At 49.1% G+C, this 26,817-nt stretch overlaps 1 protein-coding gene and 1 long non-coding RNA gene across 5 annotated transcripts; one reads left to right on the top strand and one right to left on the bottom strand.

Annotated features, from left to right (window-relative positions):
• Positions 1 to 508: 508 nt before the first annotated feature.
• On the bottom strand, positions 509 to 3,676 carry LOC140250583 (uncharacterized). 2 transcript variants are annotated; one of them, XR_011903208.1, is made up of 3 exons: positions 3,608 to 3,676; positions 2,782 to 3,022; positions 509 to 837 (listed from the first exon to the last, which is right to left on the bottom strand). It is a non-coding gene; the product is annotated as an uncharacterized lncRNA (long non-coding RNA). The 2 variants fall into 2 exon arrangements; XR_011903207.1 differs by lacking the exon at positions 3,608 to 3,676 and adding an exon at positions 3,478 to 3,607.
• Positions 2,261 to 26,817, top strand: GATA4 (GATA binding protein 4). 3 transcript variants are annotated; one of them, XM_072333388.1, is made up of 7 exons: positions 2,261 to 2,420; positions 4,186 to 4,598; positions 21,273 to 21,442; positions 22,380 to 22,505; positions 23,084 to 23,171; positions 23,412 to 23,554; positions 24,272 to 26,817. In XM_072333388.1, exons 2-7 carry the CDS (start codon positions 4,196 to 4,198, stop codon positions 24,452 to 24,454), a joined length of 1,113 nt encoding a protein of 370 aa, XP_072189489.1. In that variant the 5' UTR covers positions 2,261 to 2,420; positions 4,186 to 4,195; the 3' UTR covers positions 24,455 to 26,817. The 3 variants fall into 3 exon arrangements, with proteins under 3 accessions (XP_072189489.1, XP_072189488.1, XP_072189487.1); XM_072333387.1 differs by lacking the exon at positions 2,261 to 2,420 and having other exon boundaries at positions 3,785 to 4,598; positions 21,276 to 21,442; XM_072333386.1 differs by lacking the exon at positions 2,261 to 2,420 and having other exon boundaries at positions 3,785 to 4,598.

Here is a 26,817-nt window from a genome sequence, read left to right as displayed (position 1 = left end):
TATCCCTTATCCCGCTCTGAAACATTTCCCTCCTGCTTCGTTTCCTCTCTAAACATTTTTATTTGTGTGCGTGTGAGCGATTTTGAAACAATTCTCAGCGCGGTCCCGCGAAGCAACTTGGAAATGAGTTCGCCCTCCGTCCGCAGCCCCGATCCCTCTCGCTGTTCGCATCCACCGTTCCCATGCGAGAGAAAACGGCCCCGGAGCGGCCGCTGACCGTCCCTGGGTGAGGATCGGCGTGGGAAGGACGCGGTTCGTTGCCCGAAGAACCGTCCGGCCCCGTTTCGTTTGCGGCTCCGTGATTTCGTTTCGCCCCTCAATCACAGCGATTCAATCCGAGATTGACTTCTTCATTTATTGATTTCCTCGTTAATTGATCGATTGATTTTCCCCGCTCTCCGCCGCATCCCCAAATTCTGCTTTCGATTTTAATTACAATAATTCAGATATATAAACTTTTGGGTACGACGAGAGCTCAGTTTCCCTCCCTCCCTCCCCCCCCCCCCAACCCCCGCTTCTCATCCCCGTTTTCGATACTCGGTTCTGCGGGGCTTTGCCCGCACCGGGACGTGGGTCCGGGTTCTGCTTTTTGTGGGGCTGTTTCGTTGTCATTTGGAAAGGCAAAGCTAAAGGCGCTCGTTGAGATCTCAGCTCCTGGCGGTGCTGTTACCGTTTTCCATCGAAATTCTTCTCTTTCGTAAAAGTAAAAGAAAAGGAAGAGGCGATGTGCTCTAGGAATTCAACTCAAGGCTTCTCTGGTAGGGGAAATCCGAGGGATCTTGCAAGGAGAAGAGAAGGAGAGACGGGAATCCGAACCAGGCACATCTGGGCAGGAGGCTGCTTTGGAGAGGAGCAAAAAAGGACACATCGATACATTCAATTCTGTCTCCTTTCTCGGCAAACCGACAGCCCCCCCTCCCCACCATCCCACACACACATACATTTACCCACAGGACAGAAATCACGCTGTGTATTTAGGCAGGATTGTATCTATTGTATCTACGTGTTTATACATCACAGACGTTCCCCTAAGCGTCCGACAGGTTCGAAGCCCCATCTGCACGCAGTGTTTGTATTCAGGCGCATATAACCTCAGTGGAAACATTCCAATTAATTCCCCCAATTAAAAAGAAACAAGCGAAAAAGAAACCATCACGACCCCCAAAGTATGCGTCATTGCACAAAGCATCGCTGTTGCTTCTATTTGCCTGCGCTGCCCTTCTGCCTGTGGCTATTAGTTCTATTATTTCGATAGGTGCCCATGACTGTGTTCTTGCTCTGCCTGCCCTGATCTCTCCAAGCCACATTTCCAGCTGTTCTGGAGTCCCAATCTTGGGTTCACTGGGGACTTGGGGAGCCCCTGGGAGCTGCTCCAGAGCTGGGACATAATTCCCATAAATAACTTTTTCCCTTCCTTTCTTCCTCCCCCCCATCCCAGCCCCCCCCCCCCCCCCCCCCCTTCCCGCCCCCCCCACTCCCTAAACCTAAAGAGAAGAAATCCCTTTTGGGTGGAGGTAATTCCTTCTTTCTGAGCCCCCAGAGCCTTTGCCACCAGCCAGCTCTCACTTCTCCTTGCTCAGAACCCGGCATTTAGGGGTACCTCTGAGCCCTCCCCCCATATGCATCACAAACCCAGGGCTCTGAGCTGTGTATGCCTGGGAACTCATGGGTGTGATAGGGAATATTCGGGGTATGAGCCTCATTCTCAGGGAGCAGAGATCTCCAGACCTCAGTGAGACTCGATCCACTGAGCTGCCCCACATTTTCCCATTAAACCTTTAGATCCATTGGCCTCTGCCAGACACACTGGGGCAGCCGCTTGGAGAAATTCCTTTGACTGTTTCAAAGGATCAGAGTCATCCCAAAACAGATTGGGGTGCTGGGTTCCCCTCTGAGAGGTGGGCACCATTTGGGTGCATGGAGAGGCTGAGCTTTCCCTGGCCATGCAGTCATGCCCATGCTTTGATTTCATTATTTTACTCTTCCCCCCCCCCCCAACCCCACCTTTTCTTTTGGCACGGCAATGAAACCTGGCGCCCGGCTGATGGTGCAAGAGATACCAACTCCCTCCCCCCCCCCCCACACACACACACACACACATACACACACACCCTTCCAACACCACCACCTCTTTCCTCTCATCGCCGCCCACTTCCACGTGATGTGGGCAAACCACTCAGCGAGTGGGACTGGGGAGCTGGGTCACACTGGGGAGCGGGGAAAAGGGTTTTTGGGGGTGGGGGGAACGAACATAGACAAAACCCCATTACCCCTCTGCACCCCATCGGCGCAGCAGGAGCCCGGCATCCCTTAGCCCTCTGCCTTCCCGAGAACGAGGGGTGCCCCACGCGACAGGGGGTGCCCCACACAGCAAGGGGACCCCTCCGGGCCCCCCACCACCTCCTGCCCCCAGCACCAAGGTGGGTCTCATTCCCCATCCCCGCTCCTCCCGCTCGATGCTCCCTCTTTAAGCCCCTTCCTCTTGGCTTCCCCCAATAACTTCCTCCTATTGTTTCTTCGGACCCAATTTTGGTTTGGGTCCAATTATTATTACTATTATTACTATTATTATTATTGTTGTTGTTGTTGTTATTGATGAGAGGATGGGAATTCACTCCTCTTCCCACCCCTCCATGGGATCCTGCTCCTCTATGGAGACCCCAATGGGAACTGGGCTCACGCTAAGCCGGCGACACACCATCCCATCCCTACTCTGTATTTTGGGATGAAGTGGATCCCCCCCTAAACCCCCTTCTTTCCCCACCCTGCTGCCATCCTTACCCGCTCCTGAAGCACTGCAGGACTCGGCCTCCAGCTTCTCCCCCTTCCCTCGGCCGCTCTCCTGCTGTCCTGCCGGGTATCAGCCCTTATCTCCCAGTTATCTCTCCTGCTGCTAAATTCAGCCGGGCGGAGGGGTTCAACCTGGGGGATCTGTTGGTTCAACCCCAATCAGTTCCAAGAGTTGACTCTGCAGCCGTAGTTCTCCACCCCAACCGGTCCTGGGTTTTCTAGGATCCATCCACTGCAAAGAAAACAGCGACTCATTTTGCTCCGCTCCCCTTCCAGCGGCATTCGGTGGGGTTTCGCCTTTGTGAGCAAAGAAACTGAGCTTCCCGTTCCCAAAACCAAAGGACCAGAACGCAGCACTCACTCTGTCCTACAGCCCAACCCCACGTCCCCAGTGGGTCCTCCACGTGTGAAAAGAGCATTACAACCCTGTGGGAGGGGGAACTGGGCAGGGGGCTGCTCCCCACTAAAACGAAGGCACTGTTCAGCCCCTACTCGTGGCTGTGGGTTGACACGGACACACGTGGAGCAGGGCAGCTGGAGGCCAAGCAAAAGCTTAACTTAATTCCCACCCGCTCCCCCCTCCCCCCCCCCCCAGACCTCTCCCTGCAGTTTTCAGACTCCCTACATCAAACATCAGCTCCGGGGTGGGGTGGGGGGGGCATTAGCAGCTTAAAGCACCGGCCCTACCTGCGGGACAAAGGTTTTGCTCCAGGGCTTCTCTGTCTCTCACCTTTCCCGGCTGCTCCCCCCTTTCTTGACTTTTCCATCACACCTCCCCCCCTCCCCCCCCACCACAAGCCCTAGGCCCTGCTCTAACCTCCTTATACCCCCCCCCACACCGCCCCGAGGTGGGTTCCTGCATCCCCTTCTCACAGCCCGGTGCTGGTGTAGGACGGGCCGAGGGGTGGGGGGGGGGAGGGGGGGTTGGACGGGGAGGAGACTGCCCGAGGGTTTTAAGCAGCCCGGCCCCACTGTTGGGGGGGGGGGGGAGCCGATGGATGGAACCTGGTGGGAGAAGCTAAGGCCAAGCAAGAGCTAAAGGGATCAGGACTGCTGGCTGGGGGCCTGCTGAACGTGGGGAAGGTGGGTGGTGGGGAGGGGGGGTGAAGGACGAAATCCCATTGCCGGCCACAGTTCGGTCAGGGCGGCGAGGTTGGACCCACGCGACACCGCTTTATCTGCCTCCAGCGCTGGAGAAGGGAATCGGGGTTGTTCGTCCACTCCCCATCGCTCTGGATTGCACTCGGAGACCCATCTGGGGTTTGGGGGGCCCCGCTGCGAGATGTACCAGAGCTTAGCCATGGCGGCAAACCCCGGCCCACCATCCTACGAAGGGGCAGGTGGCTTCATGCACAGCGCTGCCGCCGCATCCCCTGTCTACGTGCCCACCACCAGGGTCCCCTCCATGCTCCCCAGCCTGCCCTACCTGCCCAGCAGCGGCTCTTCCCAGCAAGCCAGCCCTGTCTCCAGCCACTCCATCTGGACTCAACCCGGAGCCGAAAGCGCTGCATACAACCCTGGATCTTCTCACCCGCCCGTGTCACCTCGCTTCTCCTTCTCCACCAGCACTCCCATCCCTTCCACCTCATCACGGGATGCCGCAGCGGCTTACAGCAGCTCCTTGAGCCTTTCTGCTAACGGGAGGGAGCAATACAGCCGGGGCTTCGGCAGCTCCTACTCCAGCCCTTACCCGGCATACGTGAGCCCCGAAATGGCCACCACTTGGACTTCTTCACCCTTCGACAGCCCCATGCTGCACAACCTGCAGAGCAGAGGGACACCCGCGGCCGCCCGGCACGCCAACATTGGTGAGCATACCAACCTGGGGCAGGGATGGGGTGGGAGAAGGGAGAAGAGAGAGGGAAGGGTTTCACTTCGTGCACTCCCCAAATCTCTATCCACACATCCTTCCCTCCGAAGGGTTTTGGATGCTTGGATCGTCTCTGCCAGAGATGCAAAATTGTTGGGGGTTCCTTATAGATTGCGGTGTGATGGATGCAAACAGTCCTTAAGGAACACAGTTCCAAAAGTAAAAATGCAGAAGTGAAATGGAGGTAGGCCTGGAAAGGCCAGAAATCACGTGCCGAGCTCCCGTGGAAGGGCTTGCTCTGCAAATAGCTCCGTGGGCATTTTGGGGCCATCCCATTGCAGTCTGCAGGAGCACACAGGCAGCCCCTTCCCAGGCTTGGTTTTGGTGCAGAAAGGGGAAATTTAAGGACTGAATGCAATGAGAGAAATTCAGCATGTGAATCTCAGCTCTAACCCTCGGGCTGCTTTGTGCCGTGTCCTCTTTGTGATTTTTGGGAGGGCTAGTTAGAGAAGGTGATAGAGATGAAGAAACACATCCACTTTCATTCTTACAGCCTCTTGCACTCGCTTTGGCTTTTTTGGGGTGTCCCGGGTGGCTCAGCACAGCCAAGTGCCCCAGAATTGGATTTCAGAGTCCCTGTTGCCAAAATCCCATCTGGGATCCCTTGAGCCGATCCCTGTCTGCGGCCGACACCTGAATTTCCATAAGCAGCCTTGTCCTAAAATCAAGGAAATTGCCCCGCAAGGCTTAACATATCGCTGTTGTATTTTGGATAGAGTACAAGGAGAAATGGGGAGAAGAGGGGGGCCGAGGGGCTGCCCTTATAAATCTCTTTCTGTTGTCCATGTTCTCTTCGTGGAGGTATCGCTGTGCTTTGGAGTTAACAAAACGAAAGGCGAATGGCTCGCGTTGGTCGGCTGGTAGATTTCAGGACTGCACTTTTTAACCTGCATTTTAGAGGGCACGTTTCCCATCTCGTCCCATGAGGTTTTCTCTGTTTTTTGTGTTATTTTTAGGTGTTATCAAAGTGAAAGTCGGGTGTCGGCGAAGGCTTGGCCCTGCTTTCTTTGAGCATTAAGAGACTGCTTAAAATGGGGAACAGAGCACCTACAAGGATAAAAGGACATTGAGGAAGGGGTTTTGGGAAGCTGTGTGATGGTGAATGTGCAAGAAACCCAGGAGCTGAATTGGATCACTTATGCATTTCTATTTGACTACCGTGGCATCTCTTCCTATGGGAAAAAAAATATCCCGCCTTTACGCAGCGGTCACAAATGAGTTCTTAGCCATAAAAACCACTTAAGAAAATGAAATGATTAACATGAAGGCTTGCAGTTGCAGAAATACTGGGCAGCTTTCAGGTGATTTGGTTGTTCCAAGCCCTGCGCTGAGCAGAGCTTTGCGCTGTTGCTCCGTGGCGGCGGCCTCCCTGTGCTTTGTGCCGGGCTCTCACGTAGCACCGCACTGATGGGGTGAAGCTGCCCAAAATTCAGGGTGCAGACAGAAATGGGGATGGTGGGGAAGGCAGCTCCTTGGTGGGCGGCTCAGGACATGGTGGAGCCTGAGCTCCTTCCTTGGCCTTTCCTTAGGATATTTTCTTTCTCTGCACAATCTCTGTGTGGAAACGTAACGCTTGGCGCAAGGCTCTGTTAAACCGAGCGGTCCTTGCAGCACTTCCATTTTCCTCCAGCGATTTTGTTTAGTGGAAAATGCCACCTTTGGACAGCGCTAATTGCAGGGCAGTCTGCCAGTACCATAATATTAATTATTATTATTATTACTAATGAAGATCAAGTGTGTGCAGACGTAGCAGGAATTGCAGACTCAGAAATGCACTCTACACAATTGGGAACGGCGTTTATTTCTCACTGATAAACAGTGCTGCAGGAAAAGCTCAGTGAAACTGCACTCGAAGGTGATAGAAAACAATACTAAAATAAATGCTTTCTTGCTTTTCCCTAATAGGAAGGATTTGGGGCGCCATAGCAGCTCCGTGGTATAAAACAGCAGTCTGAGAAGCATAAATAAATATAGGGAAAAATGAAAATAAAAGAATGGTGCATGTTCACGATGCCACACTTGGGCTTCTGGAGGTATGTTTGGGGAGCACTCCGTTACCCCGCAGGGAGGTTCGGAGCTGGCAGCCTGAGGCCGTGAACTTGCTGTAGGTGTGGGGATGGGACATGGGCAGTACCCTTTAAGGAGCCCCTCCTGCTGCTCCCAGCTGCCCCGAAATCCCTGAAATCCACCCCAAAACCAGTGCAGAAGAGCAGCTCACCATTTCCCCCTGGCCAGGAGGAGACAAGTGTGGATTGAGGCAATTTGCACCACGGGGACGGCAGACAGACGCTGCTTCCCCATCCCACTGCGATTCCATTGCAGATTGATTGCATTTCTTTCACTGCAGCCGGTGCAAACTTCTGCAAAGCAGAATAAAAATGGAAGCAAAGTAGAAGGGGTTTTTGTTTGTTTGCTGCTGCTTTTCTTTTTTCTCACTGTTGTTTTGATTTTTCTTCACTTTTTTTTTTTTTTTTTTTTTTTTTGCATTTTATAGAATCATGGGATCGTGTGACCATAGGGTTGTAGAACTATAGAACCAATGAATCACCAAATTATAGTAGAATTGTATTGTAGAATGGTAGAATCATAGAATCACTGAACTGTGGAGTTGTAGAATCACAGAAACACAGAGCTGTGGAATCAGAGGGTCAAACAATCATAGAATCATTGACTCACAGAGCCACACAATCATAGGATCGTAGGTTGTCGAATCACGGCATCAGAACCACAGGAAGGGCAGCTGCTGGACCTTTGCATTTCATTCCATCTTTTGCCAAGTCCCCAACCAGGCACTGCAAAGATCAAAGCCCTGAGCAGACGCTGTGCTCGGTTGGAAAATGTTGTGGGGCTTTTTTTTTTTTTGGTGCTGTTGGGAGATTGGGAACCAGATCTTAACGCTTTCCCATAGGGATGTGAAGAGCTTTGCCTGGTAGCATCCCCAGGCCGGTGACTCATTGCCTTCACAACATCCCCTGCCCTACCTGCAGATGCCCCGGGGCAGCAGTGGGAAGGATGAGGTCCGGCTTTTGCTCAAAGGCACCACACTGAACACTTCAGCTTCAGGGTGAGGGAAGCATCCCGGGATGCTTTCTCCTTCAGTTCCTTTCCTCTTTGCAAAAATTCACCGCTGAGAGAAAATGGATCAATCACAGCCTTCCACAATTGTCACCGTGGCCATAGAGCACATTCTGGGACTTGGGGCAAAACCCACAGAATTAAGGGATAGAGATGCAGTGTTTGAGTGTGCTATTCATTTCATTACCCCCTTCACATCCCCAAACAACATATTTCAAACTGCAAATAAAGTGGCAACAATAGATTAATGATGTAGATCCATCACTGGAAACAGTGCTTTAATTACTCAGTGCAAACAGGCATGTTGCACAGAGCAGCTGTGGCGCAGTATATGCAACATCATGTATTAGAGATTTTGTATATATATTTACGTATATATATTTACAAAGCAGTGGAATTGAAGGCAATGGGAAATGGCTCCAAGTCCAACACTTTATCAAACCAGGACTCGTTATTTTTTTTCTCCTTTCAATAAGAACTTTAATGCATGTCTTTAGCCTTGTAAAAAAAAAAAAAAGCAGTGATTCCTTTTTCAGAGCACAGCCCATCATTCTCTCTCTCCACATTTATTTCCATCAGTTTTTTGGGGGAAATATGTGAAATCTTTGAAAATAGATGAGGGTTTATCAGGGGGTGTTTAGCAGAGGGAATTGGACCCGATCCTGTTGCTTCTGTGCTCTTCTGATGATGGAGGAACCTTGGCTCAGCCGGCAGAGGTGCTCCTTGCTTATCTCAAATGGAGAAATTTCCCCCGTTTTTGCTTTTTTTTTTTTTTTTTTTTTTTTGAATGGAAAAACCCAATGGTGGTGATATTTAGGGAGCTTGGAAACAATGGGCTGGAAAAATCTAACCTTTGCAGCAATGCATGGGCTAGCAAATAATTCCCAAGCCAGGTGAAAAAGCAGCAGGAGACCCACGAGGTGAGCAGGGATCCGTGCCTGGAGGTCGGCAGTGTTGGGGCTGTGAGAATAGGGATGTGAAAAAAGGCAATTTTCAGCATACACAGACACAAAACCAAGAGTTAAAAGCACTGTTAAAGTAGAAAACTCCAAACTTTCAATGCTTTCTCATTGGCGAAGGGCTATGGGTTGCAATTTTTGTTCCTCGATACTCGCCGAGCTTTAGGCGGATCGGGAAAAAGGGCTGAAAGCAGACTTGTGTTTTTTTTGGACATTTTGTCCCCAAATTCCTTACTGCATCTATAAGCCTGATGTAACCTTTCATATTGCTTTCTTACCAAAAAGGGGTGTAGAGATGAGGCTTGTGGTGCTGCTGGGAGCAGAGGCAGACACACATCGATGTTTGCAATGCAGCCGCGCTGCCGAAACCCGAAGGCTGAGATGTATCAGGGTGGCTTGCTGGGCACAAGAGACGTGTGTCATTATGCAGAGGCTGGGGAATATTCAGCTCTTCCCTCCGCAGATGGGTCCCGAGCTCCCGCTGCCTTCAGGCTGTCTGGCAGGAAGGTGTAAATCTGCTTTTCGCGCGCGGCTGCAAAACGCCGCTTAAATAAGCGGGGAAATAAGAGAGAACGTGCTTCTGCATCCCAAATGATGCCAAATAACAATCAAATTTCAACCTAATGTTGGAGGGGGGGGTTGCTCGGTTTGGGAGGGTGAGGGAAAAATCAAACCCTCGGGCCAACATTGCTTAGAGCTGCCTATTACCGTCCTGCAGTACGGCGAAATATTAAACCCCTCCAACCTTCCACGAGCCGCCCTCACATGATCGGTCACGGTGACCGGTCCAAGCTGTAAATACATCCATAATGACAAATTAAAGCCAATTATCTGCCATTCCTGAGCAGTGAGGTCCTCAGACGCGGGTGCTCACATGTGTGTGACAGCGGCCGAAAATAATTCCATCGTCATTGCCTCTTGCAATGGGGGATGAGCAAATGGAAGGCTCTTTTGGAAATCCCTGTGCTGTGCATGCTTTGTAAGGTCTCCTCTGAGGTGGTTGCAGGAATGGGATTTTTCCGTGGGGGTGTTCAAGTTCTTGGGGTTTTGCTTTGGGAAAGCACAGCGCGGAGGAGAGGTCCCAGTGGCTGGGCTGTGTTTGCAGCATTTCCCGCGTGCCCAAGCAAAGTCAACCCATGCACTCTCTCTGTGCACAAGCAGGAGTTGGGATCTCTCCCCCAGGCAAAGATTCCTTAGCCTAGCAGGGATCTGACCCCGTCATCAGCACTGAAACGGCTCAGCCTTCCTTCTGCTGTTGGCAGTGCCTGGGTTTTAAAGCCAAGTTTGGGGCAGCACCAACTGGAAGTAAAAACTGATATTTTTGTTTATTTATTTACTTATTTATTTGCCAAGATGTGCTTAGTGATATTTATTTTTCCTGGTTGTTTTCCTGCACAGTGATGGTTTTGGTTAATTCTCTTTGGCGGCTCTGGGCACCCATGTACCCTATAGGACTCAGAAGGAGCAAAACTGTGTCTTTCTGCTGCTGAAATAAGGAAAGTATTGTGAGCCAAGCATCCTGCCCCAGTGCTCAGTCCTTGTGCACTGCCCCATGCCTCAGTTTCCCTGCTGGCTCCATCCAGGTATTCCTAGCCTTCTCTCAGGAGGTGTGCTGTGCTCATCACGGGCACCACAACTCCTTTTGGATTTGTATCTGGAAAGGAAACATTTTAAACACTGAAAACAATACAAAACAAAGCAACACCACCACAACACCTTGCCTGCTCTGAGCTGAAAGCATCCCCATCTGAAAGCAAAAGAGGCCGGGAGCTGGTGCAGAGGAGCAGTCCCCTGCAAATGACTGGGGACCTGCAGCTTTTCTCCCAGTACTTTCCTTTTCCTTTTTGGAAGGGTTTGCATGGGGCAGCACAAAGGGGTTTGCTGACTTGCTTTTATTTTTCGCAACCTGTAAAGCTGGCGAGCCCCTTATCAGAGCCAGCTGGGCTCCACAGCCTTGGGAGGGAATTGGAAATTCAAGCCTGTTTGTGAAGGAAGGGAAAAAATAATTCATGGAAAGCCAGGGAAAGCAAGTTTTCCATCGGTAGGGAAGGGGCAGCTGGAGCAGGGGTACATGGGACTGAGCTCTTCCCTCCTGGTACCGGCTGCTTCTAACCCTGGGATCACAAAAGCCCTGTCTGGAAACGTCTCCTAATCCCTGGGGATGAGATGGGTGTCTAATGGGAGCATCTCAGGAGGAATCCTGCCTCCATCTTCTGGAGCCGTGTTATTATTATCCGGCTGTAGGTGTCCCTGTTCATTGTAGGGAGTTGGACCAGATGGCCTGTAAAGGTTCCTTCCAGCTCAAATGATTCCAGTATTCTGTGATTATGTGTGAGGCTCTGCTTTTGCACGAAGGGAAAGGTGCAGATTTGGGGCAATGGGAAAGCTGGGAAACCTTAATTCCTGTGTACTCACACTCCAGAAGAAACAAAAAATGCATATATTTGTTTGCAAGCCAAGCTGTTGGGTTTGTAAGCCAAAGAGCTGCCGTCATTTAACATTCAGGACTCAAAGTTCTGGAGCTGTAAAAAAGAACAGCAAGGACGTGAGCCCCAGCCATCAGGGCTCCTCTGAACCACCCACTCGGCTCCAGGTGTCTGTGATGGGTTTGGGGAAGGCACGCTGGCCACAGGGCTGGCTGCTGAGAAGGCTGAGCTGGGACATGCTGGGTGCTGCAGCTGTTTGGGGAGTATCTTCTCCTCGTGGTCTCCTGGGCTGGGAGGATTGTAGAATCATAGATAGAATGGGTTGGAAGGGACCTCAAGGATCATCCAGTTCCAACCCCCTGCCACAGGCACAGCTGTCAATCACTGAACTGGGCACTAGATTGGGCTGCCCAGGGTGCCCTCGTGTCCTGGATTCTGGGCACAACTGAGGTTTTTCTATACGGGTTTCCTATATTCAGTCCTTCCTTTTGTCCCCTCCCAGAGGACGGGCAGGCTGCGTGCCCCTCGCCCCCTCCGCAGCCATTTCTATGCCCAACATCCCGTCAGACTCTGTCACCTCCCTTCACGCGCGATCAATAACAACGAGTGAGCAGGTTAATTATAATCACAGAATAAACGCCGCGGTCTCAAAGTTCACTCCACTCGAGCAGCGTTTCAAAATGAGTGGACGACGCCAAGAAACTTTCATTGATTCCTCTGGGACAGGTGTGGGAGTTTGAACCTGTCCCCAAGCTGATCTGATTCGAGACTACTCCATTTTGTTCCTTATCTCAACTTTCGCCTATCTTATAATGTCTGTTATTTTAGATAAAAAGTCCAATCAATTGGGTTAGAAAAAACTGCAAGTTGCATGTTGCCCTGATAAGTCGGGTACCTGCCTGGGCTGCACTTTCTGAGTGCTGAGCTGACCTCTGCAGATACTTTATCACAGAATCGCTCCGTCCACTGCCCTGCACGGCTCTGAGCTGACTTCGCATCCAGAATGAAGCATCAAATAGGAGAAGTGAAGGGACAGGGGTCAGACAGCTCCACCAGCCCATATCACACTAGGAACCATAGACAAAGGCTCTGCTCGTGCCTGGTTGTCTTTCTATAGGGGTCCTATAGCCCTAGCTCAGCGTGGTGGGACTATGAACTGGGCTCTGAGCCTCAAAGTCCAAATGAATGAGCTAAAAATATGGGGCAGGGGCCCCGGTGTGTACACAAACATCACATTTAACACTGTCATGGGGCTCTGATTAATTAAGCAATATATAGCCTCCATAGTTCATCTATTACTATACATGGTATATACATATTTTATAGTATATAAGATATGCATTAATATATGTGTGTGCGCATTCTACTTGTGCATATATGGTATATATATCTAATATTACATATAGTTATGTTCTGTATAGCCACAGAATAATAATTTTAATAACAAAAGCAAGGAGAACTGATTCACAATGCTTCTTGCTTGCTAAAGCAGCATTCTTTAGGATATAGTATACCTATATGAATAGATATGTCTATACACGCTTGTATGTGCATACACACATACATGCATATATAATATGCATGCAATAATAATAATACAACTAATTTTATTCCTACAAGCAGGACTGACTCAGATAAAAATCCTTCATAGTATCGTAGAATCATGAAGGTTGGAAAAGACCACTAAGATCATCTAGTCCAAGTGCTGACTGTGGCAGTGCAGCAGAACTGCAGGTTGCAAGGGATGCCTGGAGATGTCCAGACCAACCTGCCAAAGGAGGTCCAACACCTCCATTGGCTGAGATCTGCATTAGCTCTGGCTCTGTCTTGATGAGGCTTGGAAATGCCCAGGGGTAAATACGCTCTCGCTTCTCTGGGTATCCAACTCACCTCCTAATAAAACTCTTATCGTAATGCCCAGCTTGTCCCTTGTATCTTCTCCCACTATTGAGAAGAGTTTGCCTGTTGTCAGCTATACCCAGATAACTTCTCCCTAATACTTCTTTGTCATGACCCTAAATAACATCAGTTTCCTGGGCCCAGAACTGGCTCTGTCTTTAATCCACTTAGGTCACTTCCATAAACAGATAGGTGACTACCATCAAACAGATGCTGCAGTAGATGCACGACCACAGAGCATTGGGTTCCAGTGGTTTAAGGACTTTCAGCTCAATCTGTTGGGATCCAGCAGCCCAAGAGCACATGAAGGTTGTGTCACGCTGGAAGATGAACCAGAGGCATTGGAAACCCAAAGTTTTCCTTGGCTCCAATGCTCTGCATTTTTCCACCATCATCCTTTCCCCCGCAGTCAGCAAAGTAGAACCTCTGCTAAGGCTCTTATTTGGAGATGGGATGCATTTCAAGGAGGAAAGCACTGGCTGATTTTCCTTTGTCTACTGAGAGAAAGACCATTTCCAGGTTCCTGCTGCCAAACAGACCCCATCCATGAGCAGTCCATGCTAATCTGAGATTTGTTAAAAAATATTTGGACAGTTGATAAGCAGAGGAATCTCCTGTTTATCAGAAGAGCCCCAGATATTTACAAGTGTAAGAACTGTAAGTAGGATGAAGAAAGGGGAGGTCACCTTGGTGGGTGGGATCAGGTCTGCAACCCAGCAAAAGAAAGCAGACCTTGGAGCTCACTTGTGAATGTCTTTGCCATCAGCACAAGTTGTCATCCAAGGGGTGGCCAGCAAGTTCTCAGAGCAGCAACAGATTTTGCTGCTCTCTTTTGGGATAAGCTTTTTGCAAGATGTGATGGATGATTTTGTGGCTGGTGGTGCCAGCAGCCGCTGATGGGGCAGGAATAAGCAGGTGGGGATGGGTAGGAGGAACAACTGGGTCTGCTTATTACCCCTGTTGTATGGGGTTGTGCCCAGGTAGGGTGCTGAAGTGGCTGTGATCTAACGTGTCCAGTCTGTTTGTCCTCACAATAGCCTTCGTCCTGCATGCGTATATGCACTAATATCTATATGTGAGTGTTCTTCCCAGTGGACATGGGAAAAGGATGGCCTTACTCTAAGGTAGCACAAGGAGTGTTTGCTGGACCTCCAGCCCATGAGCAGACACAGGACCCTACATCCTTAGAAGTGTTTGCATATTTGTCTCCTGGACAGCAGGCTACATGTCTTTTGGGTTTGAGCCATGGTACTTCAGTGTGTGTGTATCCCATGCAGTTCCGGTATGATATTTAGGCATGAGGGCTTGGGGCCTGGTAACGCTGGAGAGCTTTTCCAATAAAGCAGCTTGGCCAGCCCCCAGTACCACCTCTTGCTCCTTCCCGAAACCATATGCTGAGACATTCCTGGAGCAGTGCTTTGGTTGTTCTCCACACTCCCTTGCAAGAGACACACAGTGGGTGAGCCTTTCCCTTCTCACGAGGGAAGAACAATGTCACAAGGAGATGACTTGCTCAAGCGAAGCTTATTGCAAAGCCAAGGCTGAACCCGACTCCAGGCACAAGATTTGACCAACCTTCCCCTCACGTCCCTCTAGCACATGATTTCAGCTGGTCCCTTGGCTGCTTCTACCTCTACTGTCCTTCAAGCTGGGGAAAACATATCCATGAAGGAAAGGAATATGCTTGGCTGTTGGCAAAGCTCTGTGCCATAGACCTTGGCTCACCGCAGGCAGAGAGGGGAGCTTTGCAGGGGAGGGACACGATGTTCCCTTTGCCTTGACGTGAAACATTTGGCCTGGGAACAGTTGTGCAGGAACAGTCTTGCTCTGGTGTTTCACAAGGCAAAGGGGAAACACGTTTTGCCTTTTCAAAAGCGGCTTGTGGCTCAGCCAGATCGTAGGTTGAAAGCTTCCTATGCAATAGAGTGGTGTCCTTGGGTTTGCAGGGGGAATACTGCTTAGTCTAAGCAGACAGTTCATGGTGGGGAGTTCTCCCCCTTTTCCATTGCTTGTAGATCAGCAACCACACAGGTGATGTCAGGTGTTAACACAGATCACATGTGAGTGGGATACTGCCCTGCCTAAGAGTATCCGGCTGTCCCCCTGCCAACCACATATCTGGGCCCTCTTAGTCTCTAAAATAGTGGGTAAGTGGGCAAATCTTGCCCCAAACCTGTCAGAGGGGAGTCAGACAGAGAACAGGAAGGGGGAGAAAAAGCCAATGGGCAGAATCTGTTTTTATAGAAACATGCTCAGCTCCACTAGCTGATAAAGCACAAGGGCTTTCTGTTCCCCATCTGCATGCCAAGCTAATGATGCCCCCATAGAAAAGGGACTCTCTGACAGCTTTCTCTTGGCTGCAGATCTCTTTCAGGCATAAATGTGGGCTCTTATATTTACAGTCATTCCCTACTTCTTCTGCTTTCGTCTCTCCTTGTTTTCTGCTGCTGTTTTCCTTCCCAGTCTAGCCCTGCTCAGACACAGTACTGGAACAAGAAGCAGTTTTAACAGCTGTGCTCTGACCAGAATGTTTCTGGAGGTTTTCTTTTAGTGCATAAAGCTTCAGCTCCTGGAGTCGTGTAATTCATGGGAGACTCTCAACCCATTTAGGAGATGTGACTTTCAGCTCCAACAGCTGCAGCATACACTGATTAAAAGGACCCAGAAAGGGCAGAAACTCTAGGAAGGACTTCCACACTGTCACTTTTTTTTGATGGAAACTGTCTTAGGATTTAGGATAAATTAGCCTCAACAGACAGGAATGGGAAATCCTATTTCTCTTTGCCATGCTGTCATGGCTGTCCCTTGCACCAGAAGGTGCTGGTGGCTTGGGACCTTCTCAGAACCCAGGGTGTCCATGTGTCCGAGGGCCCAATGTCCTGTGCCTCAGCTGCCAGTGCCCCTGAGAGTCCATTTGGGATTCTGTATACACAGAAACGTGGCTCTCACCTCTTATCATAACAAATTGTTTTAGGAAACTGCTTCTCTGCAGGGAAAACTGCTCTCAGGCTCTGTTTAGAGCCTCTAAGTGCCTGGCTGTGTTTGAAGGACAGCTTCTCTTTTGCTGAGTTGCTTCACTGGCTTGAGAAGACACTTCTGCAGGGAGAAATGTTGATATTAAATATCCCTCCAGCTGTAAACAAAACTCCAGTGCTATATTAATGGAAGTCTCTTTCTCCCCAGCAAATAGAGAGGGGTTGAGGGCAGGAAGGGGCTGGAGGGCAGAAGAAAGGAGACAACCTTGTGGCTGTGTCTCATGCAGGCCTGACCTAAATCTGTGCAAGAAGGGCTCTTTGTCTCCTTCTAGAGGCTGGTTTGGGAACAGAAACTCTGCGCTCATAATTTCTCCTTCAGCAGTGCTTCTACTGTTTCATTCCTCTGAGTACCGATCCTTTGGGTTCACCTGATGAAGGCGATTTCTCCTAGGATACGAAATTTAAGGCTGTAAAAGAAAAGCCCTGCCTCACAGTCAGAAGGTCCAGGCCTAGGAATGGGTATACTGGTAGAGTTGGGGTTGGGAGAGGTGGGTGAAGGACCCAGTGAGGGACATTCAAGCTCCCTTCAGACTCAAGCCTCGGGCAACCTCTCCTTGATCAACTTAGTTGTGTGAGGGCATCTGATCCTCTTGCCTGGAAAGGCAGAAGTACTCAGATTTCAAGAGTCTTCCTCTGTGGACGAAGATGCTGTCATGCCCCAGTCATGCTAGGAATACTGCCTAGTAGGTGTGGGCTGCCTGGCGTCTCAGATCTGTTTTCTCCTTGAGCCCTGCATTGTCCTCACTGGTTGCTCTCTGTGGACCTGGCGGTGGATGTAAAGAACCACTCCCAATGACTAAGGGCCATATCCATGAATGCTTTTACCCCAATAGCCCTTGCTGCCCCATTTAAAGAGTTGCTCCCAGCTCCTTAGGGACTAAACGTCCCATTGTGGAAAGTATTTCTGCCATTAGCATGCTCAAGGCCTCACCCAAGATTAGGAGACTGTTGTGCAACATGCAAGTGACATTTCCTGCCCTGGGGACCTTGCAGCCTTCATAAACAGTAGGTGTGAGGGGAAAAAGATCTGTCCTAAGCTGGTGACTGGGACCAGGCCAGGTCCAAACCCACCCGCTCCACAAGCTGGGTCATTCAGCATGGTTCTGTGATCTGTTTGCATGTGAGCAGCTCCTTCATGGACTAGGGGCAGGGTTTGATAAAGCATTGAACAGAAAGCCATTAGCATTAGCCAACACCAGGTTTAGGGATCCAACCCATAAAAAAAAAAAAGGCCCAAATGATCACAAGACTGATATAATCTAAGATAAGAGTTGGGCAAAGTCACTGTGGAAGCTGAGCCTTCGAAGAGGAACACGAGACTTTCTAGCACACGTGGCAAGGAAGGTTGTTCCAACCACGGGACTCTTTCTTTCCTAGCCCAACTGGCAAATGTTCTCCTTTCCTCAATCCTGCTCCATACTTGGCTTTGGGAGGGTGACTAAATCTTTCGAGGAGGACCTCCTAGCAGAAAGGCTATGACAGAAGTCACCGGACGGGCCCATAAATCTCCATTATCAGGCAGTGGCTCCTGCACCACGAAACGGAAATTGTTGCCCTGAGTGCAACTGGGGGAGCCTTTCCTTCCAGTCCATTGTTCAGGTCCCTCTGGGAGCCGTTTGGGCAATTTGCTGCCTGAATAACCATTTCCTTTCCCGGCTGTTAGTACAAGGTGAGGGAACGAATAAGTGTCAGGGGATCTCATAATGCCAGGATTTAGAGCTCCAGCCCCAACACAGCAGCCAAGAAAACACATTGCTGCTTCTCATGGGGAGCCTCCAGTCTGCCATGCCTTAAGCCCTGCTATTTATAACAAAGGGCAAATAGAGCAATCAGCAAGCGTGCCCCAAACTGGGTGCAGATTTGCGTGACACAATATAAGAAGGACGTAACTATATTAGAGGGTCCACAGGAGGCCTATGAAGATGCCTCCTGTTACTGTGGGCTCAGAGCACTAGGAATGGCCTTGTCTCAGTGAGGACCTTGGAGATGCTGTGCCCTTCTCATTAGAACCCATGCATGGGAAGGGGTCCTTCCTCCAAGTTATGCCCCTGGGGGAGGGAGGGAGGCAAAGATCATTGCCCATACCTTCACAAATGAGCAGCTATTTTGAGTGTTTGGGTTTCCTATGTCTTGGACATCTGGCCATGTCAAACTTGGTGGGTTACTGCTGTTAAGGTGATCTTATTATGTTATAGACCCACACGTAAGACCATTTCAGAAGGCTTCCGTTCACAACTTCAGCCCTGAATTTAGTGACGCTGTGAAATTAGAGCACCTCTTTTAGGAAGCAATCTAGTCTCTTGCCTTTTCTCTACTGGTTCCAAAACAAGTCACCCTTTTATTCACTGAAAGGTGCTCAGTAAGCCTGCATTGTCTTCTCTGAGCCAATCTTGAGTAGTTTCCAAGACACATCCTTCTAGAGAACATCCCTACTGAGAGGAACTTGCCATCACCAAGCACACCTTGAAGAAAGAGAGGCTATTTCTCCTCCAGGTGAGACTTGTTGAAGTCAAAGAGCCCCGACACGACTCTACGAATGGCTTTAATGTGCTTGCACTCTACAGACGTCATCTTCTGACTCACAGCTGTGTAGTGCATGCAGGGGACGCACCCATCTGCTATCTCCCCACGAAGCTGTCATTAGGGAGAGCCACCCATTGCGTGGAGCCTCAGCATGACCCGGGAACAAAGTCTGCTCCTTCTCCATCTCTGGTTATTCCTATTTATTAGAGTTTCACAAGGCTCAACTTTGTCTGCAGCTGAGAGTGGGAAGTCGTATTTACTCTACCCTAACCAAGGGCTAGTCCAGCCCTTGACATTTCCAAAGCTTTTGCCTTTTTCTTACTTTGATTAAAAACCTTCAGATTTTGGTTTTCTGGCATAAAATTCTCCAGCAAAGATGATACTTTGAAATCAGCCAAGGGTTTTAACTGCTGTCTCTGGACCACCCCTGCTATGCCCAGCTCTCCCCTTATTGCGTCAATGACTCTGAGCTAACCTAGTTTCAAAGAGGAAAGGATTTTCTCACCAGATGAAAATTACTCTGAAAATAAAGTCGCTTTCTTTTTTTGGAGGGGGAAATGATTAATCCAAAACCTCAGCACTTTCTAAGATGAAAAAAGAATAATGGTGAAATGTTTTCCTTTCTTGAGATTTTTCAAGGAAATGAGTTCCTTCCTGACCAACTCTTCCAATTCCTCCTCTTTTCAAAGGAAGTTCATTTGATCTGGATTTTGGCTGTGACTCAGTGATGATTTTAAAGGGGAACACGAGGGATTATAGTTGTAGCATCACTGTGTCCACATGTACAAAAATCACCTGGAGGGATTCCCATCTTTCCTCAACCACCAGCACTGCTCAAAGGTAATGAGGTTTCCATAAGCAGCTGAGAAGTACCAGATTCCTCTTCAGGCTTCTGAGCCCTTGGGTGCACTCATTTCCTGTTTTCTAGCAACTCACCCACCTCAGCCATTTTTTAAACCTTTGGTTGCCCAAGGAGGCTGTGGATGCCCCATCCCTGCAGGCATTCAAGGCCAGGCTGGATGTGGCTCTGGGCAGCCTGGTCTGCTGGTTGGTGACCCTGCACATAGCAGGGGGTTGAAACCAGATGGTCATTGTGGTCCTTTTCAACCCAGGCCATTCTGTGGTTCTGTGATTCTTTATAGACACAAAGTTTTCTCCTGATTTTCCAAAAGCAGTCCGTAGAGCAGGAGAAGAGAGAAAACAAGGCTGATGTTTGAATGTAACCCTTACAAGATAGCAGAGAATCCACATGCAACTGAGATACAGACATGCAAGACATCCAGTTCTGTTGGTTTGCTGTTTGGGGAACTGACTTAGAGCAGAAAGCTGAGATTCTTGTACAGGCAGCAAGTGGGCAGGTATAGCAGCGTTGGTACCAGCATGCTGTGAGTTAACACTATACTGGTATGCAGAGGTTGAAGGTCTCAGTGCAAAGCTTTTGCCATCCTCCAAAAGTCTCCCATGTGATGCATCATACTGGGGATCATGCTTTTTCAGCAGCCTGGTTTACTCCCAGTCTACGCCAAGTGGTGGAGCCTTTTGATGCTATTTGTTCTTCTTCTCTCCAATGAATTTCTTATCTAGCCTTCCTTTTTGCTGCTGGTAGCAGAACAAGTGCGTGCCTTGATTACCGTGTCTGGGTGGAAGGGAAACCAAGAGGCAGAAATGGGTTTGTAACCCCGTTTCCCAGAATAAATACTCTCCCCAGCCTGACCTCAACAGCTGATATTCTTCAGGTGGGATCACCAGCAGCAACATGCATTTTCAAGGGCCTTGCCAACTGCATGTAGCTACATTCACATCTCAAACAGGCCAGTAGCTGGTGCTTGTCTTTTATTAGGTGAAGTGTATTGGGCTGATTGAGCTTCTAGAGGGCTTTGTATCTGAAGGTGAGCTGCCTTTCCAAGTGGTGATGTTGTCGAGATGCAGATGACAGGGACTGGTTGCAGCCAGAAGGATGGGGCTGCCCCAGCCTCGCACACTCACCCTTACTATCATGTCACAGCCACAACTGAGCCACAGTGGAGGGTGAACCTGGACTGTGGTGAGTGAATGCACCAGGATGGAGATTTGCATCCAAAGCTGTGACATCTCTGTTCGGGAGCTGCTTCTCACTCTAATAAGGCAAAGGAATGAGAATATCTCTTCTACTTGGCTCTCTGCAGCAATTCTGCAGAGGGGCTGAATAAGGAGCAGAGCTGTAGGGAGCACAGACAAGATTCTCTCTATCCACAGTTTCTTGATCTCCAATGAGGGAAGCCTGAGCAGTTCTGCTCTGTGAGTCCGGGCTTGTGTTTTTCCATGGTCAAAGGCAATTTGTCTGGACTGTAAGCACAGGCGTTTGCCTGCCCCAATCTGTTTGCCCTGGCTATGTCCAGTTTTGAAAATTGGATAACGTCAGAGCAGAAGGGAAGGTTTCTATTTCTGTCTCCTTGTATCTGTGTCCCAGCACATCCCTGCTGCCACAGAAACCTTCCAGCCAACACTGTATGACAGGGAAAGGGGTTTCTCTTCCCAATAATTACATTGGCTTCCTTGTGGAAGAAAAGCTGTTTCTTGCACTTTATCAACTCTGATTGCTGGTGATTTCTGTAACCATCACTGCTGGGTTCAAACACTGAGAACCAGAGCCAAAAAAATTCACGTAGAGTCACTTAACTAACCAAGCATTTTCCTTTCTCTCCCATCATGGCAGCAGAATTCTTTGATGATTATTCAGAGGGGCGAGAATGTGTCAACTGCGGGGCCATGTCCACCCCGCTCTGGAGGAGAGATGGCACAGGGCACTACCTCTGCAACGCCTGTGGGCTCTACCACAAGATGAACGGCATCAACCGGCCCTTGTTCAAACCTCAGCGGAGGCTGGTAAGTCAGCAGCACAGGGCATATGTGGGGTAAGGCTGTGTGCAAGGGTGAAGACAGCCAAGGTCAGGCTGGATGGGGCTGTGAGCACTGATGGAGCTGTGGGTGTCCCTGTTCAGTGCAGGCAGTGGGACAGATGGCCTTGAAGGGTCCCTTCCAACTCAAATGATTCTATGACTAAAAGGTGACAGCTAGATGGTGATGTCAGGGATATTTCTATTCTGTGGTCTCTATGTGCCCAACACAGGTGGGTTTGGTCCAGATTTCCAGACTCAGCAAAACTGATTAACTCTACGATATTGTACTGTCCAAACTAATAGTGTTCTCACTTCACGGTGGTCAGAAACCTTTTATGGATACCCTGTTTGCTGCTGCAATTGGACAAGCTAAAGCAGAACTTCCAGGACAGGTGATCATCCCAAAGGCCGAGGGGTTAGGATGGGACATTCATGGGGAATGGGAATATCTTGGTATTGATATTCTGCCCATCCCAACCTGCTCTGGAGGGGAGTTTTGGGAAGGGCTGTGTGTCTATGCCCCAGGACATGGGGGCTGTCATGGCCCCTAGGCAGCAAGGAGCCAGCAAGCCTTCCTTCAGGGACTCATCTTCCACGTGGCTTCATCCTAAGCCTGCCCTGCACTTTGCATAGCACAAAGCTGACTCTGCTCAAACCCAACCATTCCCTGCAAGTGCCTGAAAAGACACTTGTGGTTTTGAGCACAGCCACCAGCCACGGCCACCCAGCGCCCTCTGGTGAAAAGCCCTTCCAGCCATGGGCTGAGCCAAGCTGGTGGCGAGTTGGAATGGATGATCCCAATAGGTAGTGCCCTTCCAGCACCGGGTGTTATATGATTCTGTGACCTGGATCAAACTCACAGGGATCTGAGATGCTACTGAAGGACTGATGTGTTTTTTTTCCCCCTCTGTTTTCTCTCACAGTCGGCTTCTCGTCGTGTTGGCCTCTCTTGTGCCAACTGCCACACGACCACAACCACACTCTGGCGCAGGAACGCCGAGGGAGAGCCCGTCTGCAACGCCTGTGGGCTCTACATGAAGCTCCATGGGGTAAAGCCTTTTTTCCTTTTAACTCTTATGAGGAGGGTGCCCACAGCACAAAGGCGACCCACAAATTAGGCCCAGATTCTTCCCTACCTTCATTTCACTTCAGTGAAATGCCTGCCTCCTAAGCATAAACAAGGGCTGGGTCCTTCCTTGTGGGGCATCAGGCCCCAGCCATCACCTGGCTGTACTCTTGACAAGGGAACATAGATGACTTCTCTTACACAGGTGCCCAAACAGGCTCTTTCTGCTAGTGGGAACTCCCCATACAGATTGGGTTGCTTTCCATAAATAGACATTGGCCAGAAAGACATCTTCATCTCCAAGTTCAACAGGAAAGTAAACAATCGCTCAATATCTATGCTGTAAAAAAGCCCATCTATTCCCATTCAGAAGCACACTTGGTAGCTTTGACATATCTCTCTGCACAGCAATGCTGACCGGTGACTTTGGGCTCCATTTTGTTGCCACTTTCAATTAAATCTGATGGGTTTTGTGGAGATGATGAGGTAGAGCTGGAGTTATATCCTAATTGACCATACGGACATACAGAAACCAATGCACTTCTATATCTGGGTCCACAGGTTCCAAGGCCATTAGCAATGAGAAAAGAGGGCATTCAGACAAGGAAGCGTAAGCCGAAGAACCTGAACAAAACAAAGACACCAGCAGGTAAGCATTAAAAAGGAGAGCTAACTGTGTGTGCATACGCCTGCAGTCATGTTTCTGGCCACTTGGATTTATGCTGCATGATCCAGACACCCAACGACACAATGGGCTGGTTCTTCAAAAATGGGGAATGCTGGAATGTCTTTCAGCAGTAACAAAACCTATTTAACCTCCAATAACGTTGAGCGCTTTGAAACAAAAGGCCCTTGGGAGGAGCCCGATTTACCATCTGCTTTCCCGCAGGTCCATCCAGCAGTGAGAGTCTTACCCCAACCACGAGCTCTACGAGTAGCAGCAGCAGTGCCACGACCACTGAGGAAATGCGCCCCATAAAAACAGAACCAGGGCTCTCATCTCATTATGGGCACCCCAGCCCAATTTCTCAGGTACAGAGGGCAGTGGGACGGAGACGGGAATGAGAGTGGTAGATAAGGGGAGAAGAACATCTTAAAAACCTTCTCTGTAGGAAGAAGTTGCCTCTTTTCAGTGCTGGGATCTAGAAGTTCGCATGGGAAATCTGGGATGGGGCAGAACTACACATTCTTGTCACCACGTTTAGAGCATGGTGTGGATGCTTAATGATATATAGAAGTTCTTAATGGGCAACTGGACAGCTAGAAGAATCCATTTTCTTTGTATGACTTGATTTGCTCTGAGCAAGAAAAGCTTGGCAGTAGGACTCTAGTCTATCTGCACTGGCTGGATGTGCATTGAGCTATATAAGAAGCATACTCACATAGCCCTCACCTAACCCAGTCCCAGCAAAGGTAAATCAAGGCAGCGGAATGGCAGAGCTGTAGGGTACAGTGGATGCTCTGCACCTTCTCCACCACTAGATGTCTTAGGAGCAGCACTGCATCCATGCATGGTGAGCCTCCTGCTGAGCAATACCCAGATCTGGAAGCCGATCTCAGTGAGCTTCTGTGGGTTTAATAATTACACCTGCAACCCTCTGCAGCAAGGTTATTTCTCCTGCAGTCCACAGGAGGGCATTTGTGAACTAGGAATACCCAAGGCCAATGAATCCCCAAGCCTTGGGTATTATATAGATTATATATTATACTTTGAAGCTTCTTTTTTACGAGATTTTCCTCCTTCTGCAGGCATTCTCGGTCTCTGCCATGTCTGGACATGGATCTTCAATTCATCCTGCAATTTCAGCCCTGAAGCTTTCCCCGCAGGCTTACCAGTCAGCCATCAGCCAATCTCCACAAGCCAGCTCCAAACAGGACTCCTGGAACAGCCTGGTCTTAGCTGAAAACCATGGGGACATCATAACTGCATAAACTGGTCTTCCTCCCATAGACTTGAGGCTGATCCACTGGAGAGATGAAGAAGATGCCACTTAATAATCATGTCAATGTTGTTTCCCTCCTCCCCTGCTCTCCTGCCATGGTGAGATGTTCCAACAAAGAGGTAAAGAGGACTTAAGTGTAGGAGAGCTCTTACAAAGCAAACCAAGAAGACTTAAATCTCAGAGTAACTCATGGATTTGAAACCCTTTTCCTCCCTTCAAGCAAGTTTCCTTGTATTTGATTGCCACTACCTTCTAAGAAATAGCCAGAAACACAAAGATGGACATATATATATATATATTGGGGGGGAAGGTGGGGTTGTCTATTTAAAAACATTTGCCATTTGAGACTTAGACAATGGTGGCACAGATGCATCTTTTTCTCCTGTCATCATCCATTTGATTCCTGACCAGAGGGAATGCCATCATCATTACCCCAATTCAGCGATCTTCCACCAAACGGAGCCAGTTTCAGAGCAGTTTGTTGAACAGACTTCATGAGACACGCTGTGGTGGCTTTAGTGGATTTGATACGACCTAGGGCAGAGAAAAAAGAGAGACCCACATCCTCATCCTCAGCTCACGCATCTAGAGCATTTCCTTCATTTCCCCTCGATGGTCTGAAAACCTAACGAATGTCTGTATTTAATAGTGACTCCTTTCCTATTTATCGCTACAGAATCATGGGACTGAGTTTCTAAAAGATGGTTGGCTGAGCCTGGAGAAAGTCTGTCTGAAATCAAAGGGGGATTTTAGAAGGAGAAACTTTCTGGAAGCGGGTAGAGGAAACCCACCTTGGTCATCAAATCCTGGATGAAACTGTTGGGCTTTTCCCTTACAAATAGCTACAAGCCAGGCTTAGAGATTATCGTAGAGCACAGCAAGTGAAAAGTTGCTCTTTAACACTGCTGCGCTGTTGCTTTTGAGACAGTTAATTTAATTATTTTCCATACTGTTCTGTTGTCTTCGTTGTCACTGATGAAATCTGATTGTCGTTTATTTCTCACTGTACTGTGAGTGTCCACTGTCCCCCTAGCAGCTGGCTCATGACCGTTTGCCATGTCTAACCCTTAAGGATTTCACCTTTCACAACAAGACAAGTCCTCAGCCTCTAATGGGTGCAGGCAGGGGCCATCTTCTTTACTAAGCACGTGCATAGACTTGCTTGCCTGCAAGAGAAGCTCAACTCCATTCATACACGAGTACTAAACAAAACTCATGTGTTTGTTTAACCATAAGCCTTTTAGCGAGAAAGAACTCTGGAAAATTGAGTTGAAAGTGATGCTAAGAGATCACAGACTCATTCCCTTGTCCAAGAGGGATCAGTCCTACCAAACTTACCTTTAGTTGCTCTTTGTCTAGCATGTGCTTCACAAAATCCAGCAATGCATACGCTACAGCTCCTCTGTGCCGTCTAAATGCTTCTACAGATGCTTGCCAGGATGTTTGCATCAGTATTGCCAAGGAGGGACAGCTTTGTCTGTACAGGTAGAGGATTTCTGGGACACCTCATCCTACAAGATTCTCCAGTCTTGTTTCTGTCTGCTCCCAAACTCCGTTACCCTCCTTCTTGCCTTCCCAGCTCCTTCTTTTCTTCCCTGCATCCAGAACTTGACTATGGAACTACCAGGTGATACCAGAAGAGGGATGGTGCATCCCTGCAGAACGTGCTGAAGGATAGAAGGTGCCACCCTCCATCTTACACTCACTCTTCACCATTCCCACAAAGAGTGTTTCCGATGAAATACCAAGATACATGGCTTGGTGAAGACGAAAGCCACAACTATGGTTGAAGCAAAACCAAGACCTTGTATTATCTGCGTTTGAGCTCTCTATTTTCCTCCTGATGGCTGAAAAGTTTCTTTAAGGAGAAGGATTCAACTGGACTGATCGTGACAGAGAGTTGAAATGGAGCACAGCAGGGAGCTGGACCCCTCCACAACGCCCCTGCTCTGCTCAGTAACTCAGATTTGCAGGGCTTTGTAGGGGTGACAGAGACTCTGAGCTACCTGGATAAGTGAAGCCATGGGGATGTCTGGAAGGTGTTTGCACCTTGAGTCTCCTCACTGAGCATCCCCATAAGAAGTGTGGTCTTCCCATTGACAAGGGGTGCCTTTCAGCTGGCTTATGGGAATGAAACTCCTGACCTGGGAAGTTTTTCCATCTGCCACTTGCAAGATAACCACAGAATTTGCACCCTGTCCTTCAGAGCTAAATGTAAGGTCCAAACTCATTAGCTTATTAACTACAGACAAGGAAGAGACGTTCAATGAAACACCAATAAAACATTACCCTGAAATCTTGTGATTCTGTTGAAGCCCAGAAGCCTGCAGAGAAGAGGCCAGAAATAACACC

The sequence above is a fragment of the Excalfactoria chinensis genome, chromosome 3 (genome assembly GCF_039878825.1).
Source record: "Excalfactoria chinensis isolate bCotChi1 chromosome 3, bCotChi1.hap2, whole genome shotgun sequence".
In the NCBI taxonomy this organism is placed as follows: domain Eukaryota; kingdom Metazoa; phylum Chordata; class Aves; order Galliformes; family Phasianidae; genus Excalfactoria; species Excalfactoria chinensis.
The sequence above is the reverse complement of the archived record's forward strand: the minus strand, read 5'-3'. Positions and strand labels throughout refer to the sequence as shown.

Coding starts and splice junctions, on each gene's coding strand:
- GATA4 (XM_072333386.1), top strand. CDS start 4,073: ATGTACCAGAGCTTAGCCATGGCGGCAAACCCCGGCCCACCATCCTAC. Junction 4,599..21,272: donor CGCCCGGCACGCCAACATTG/GTGAGCATACCA, acceptor CCATCATGGCAG/CAGAATTCTTTGATGATTAT. Junction 22,506..23,083: donor TCTACATGAAGCTCCATGGG/GTAAAGCCTTTT, acceptor CTGGGTCCACAG/GTTCCAAGGCCATTAGCAAT.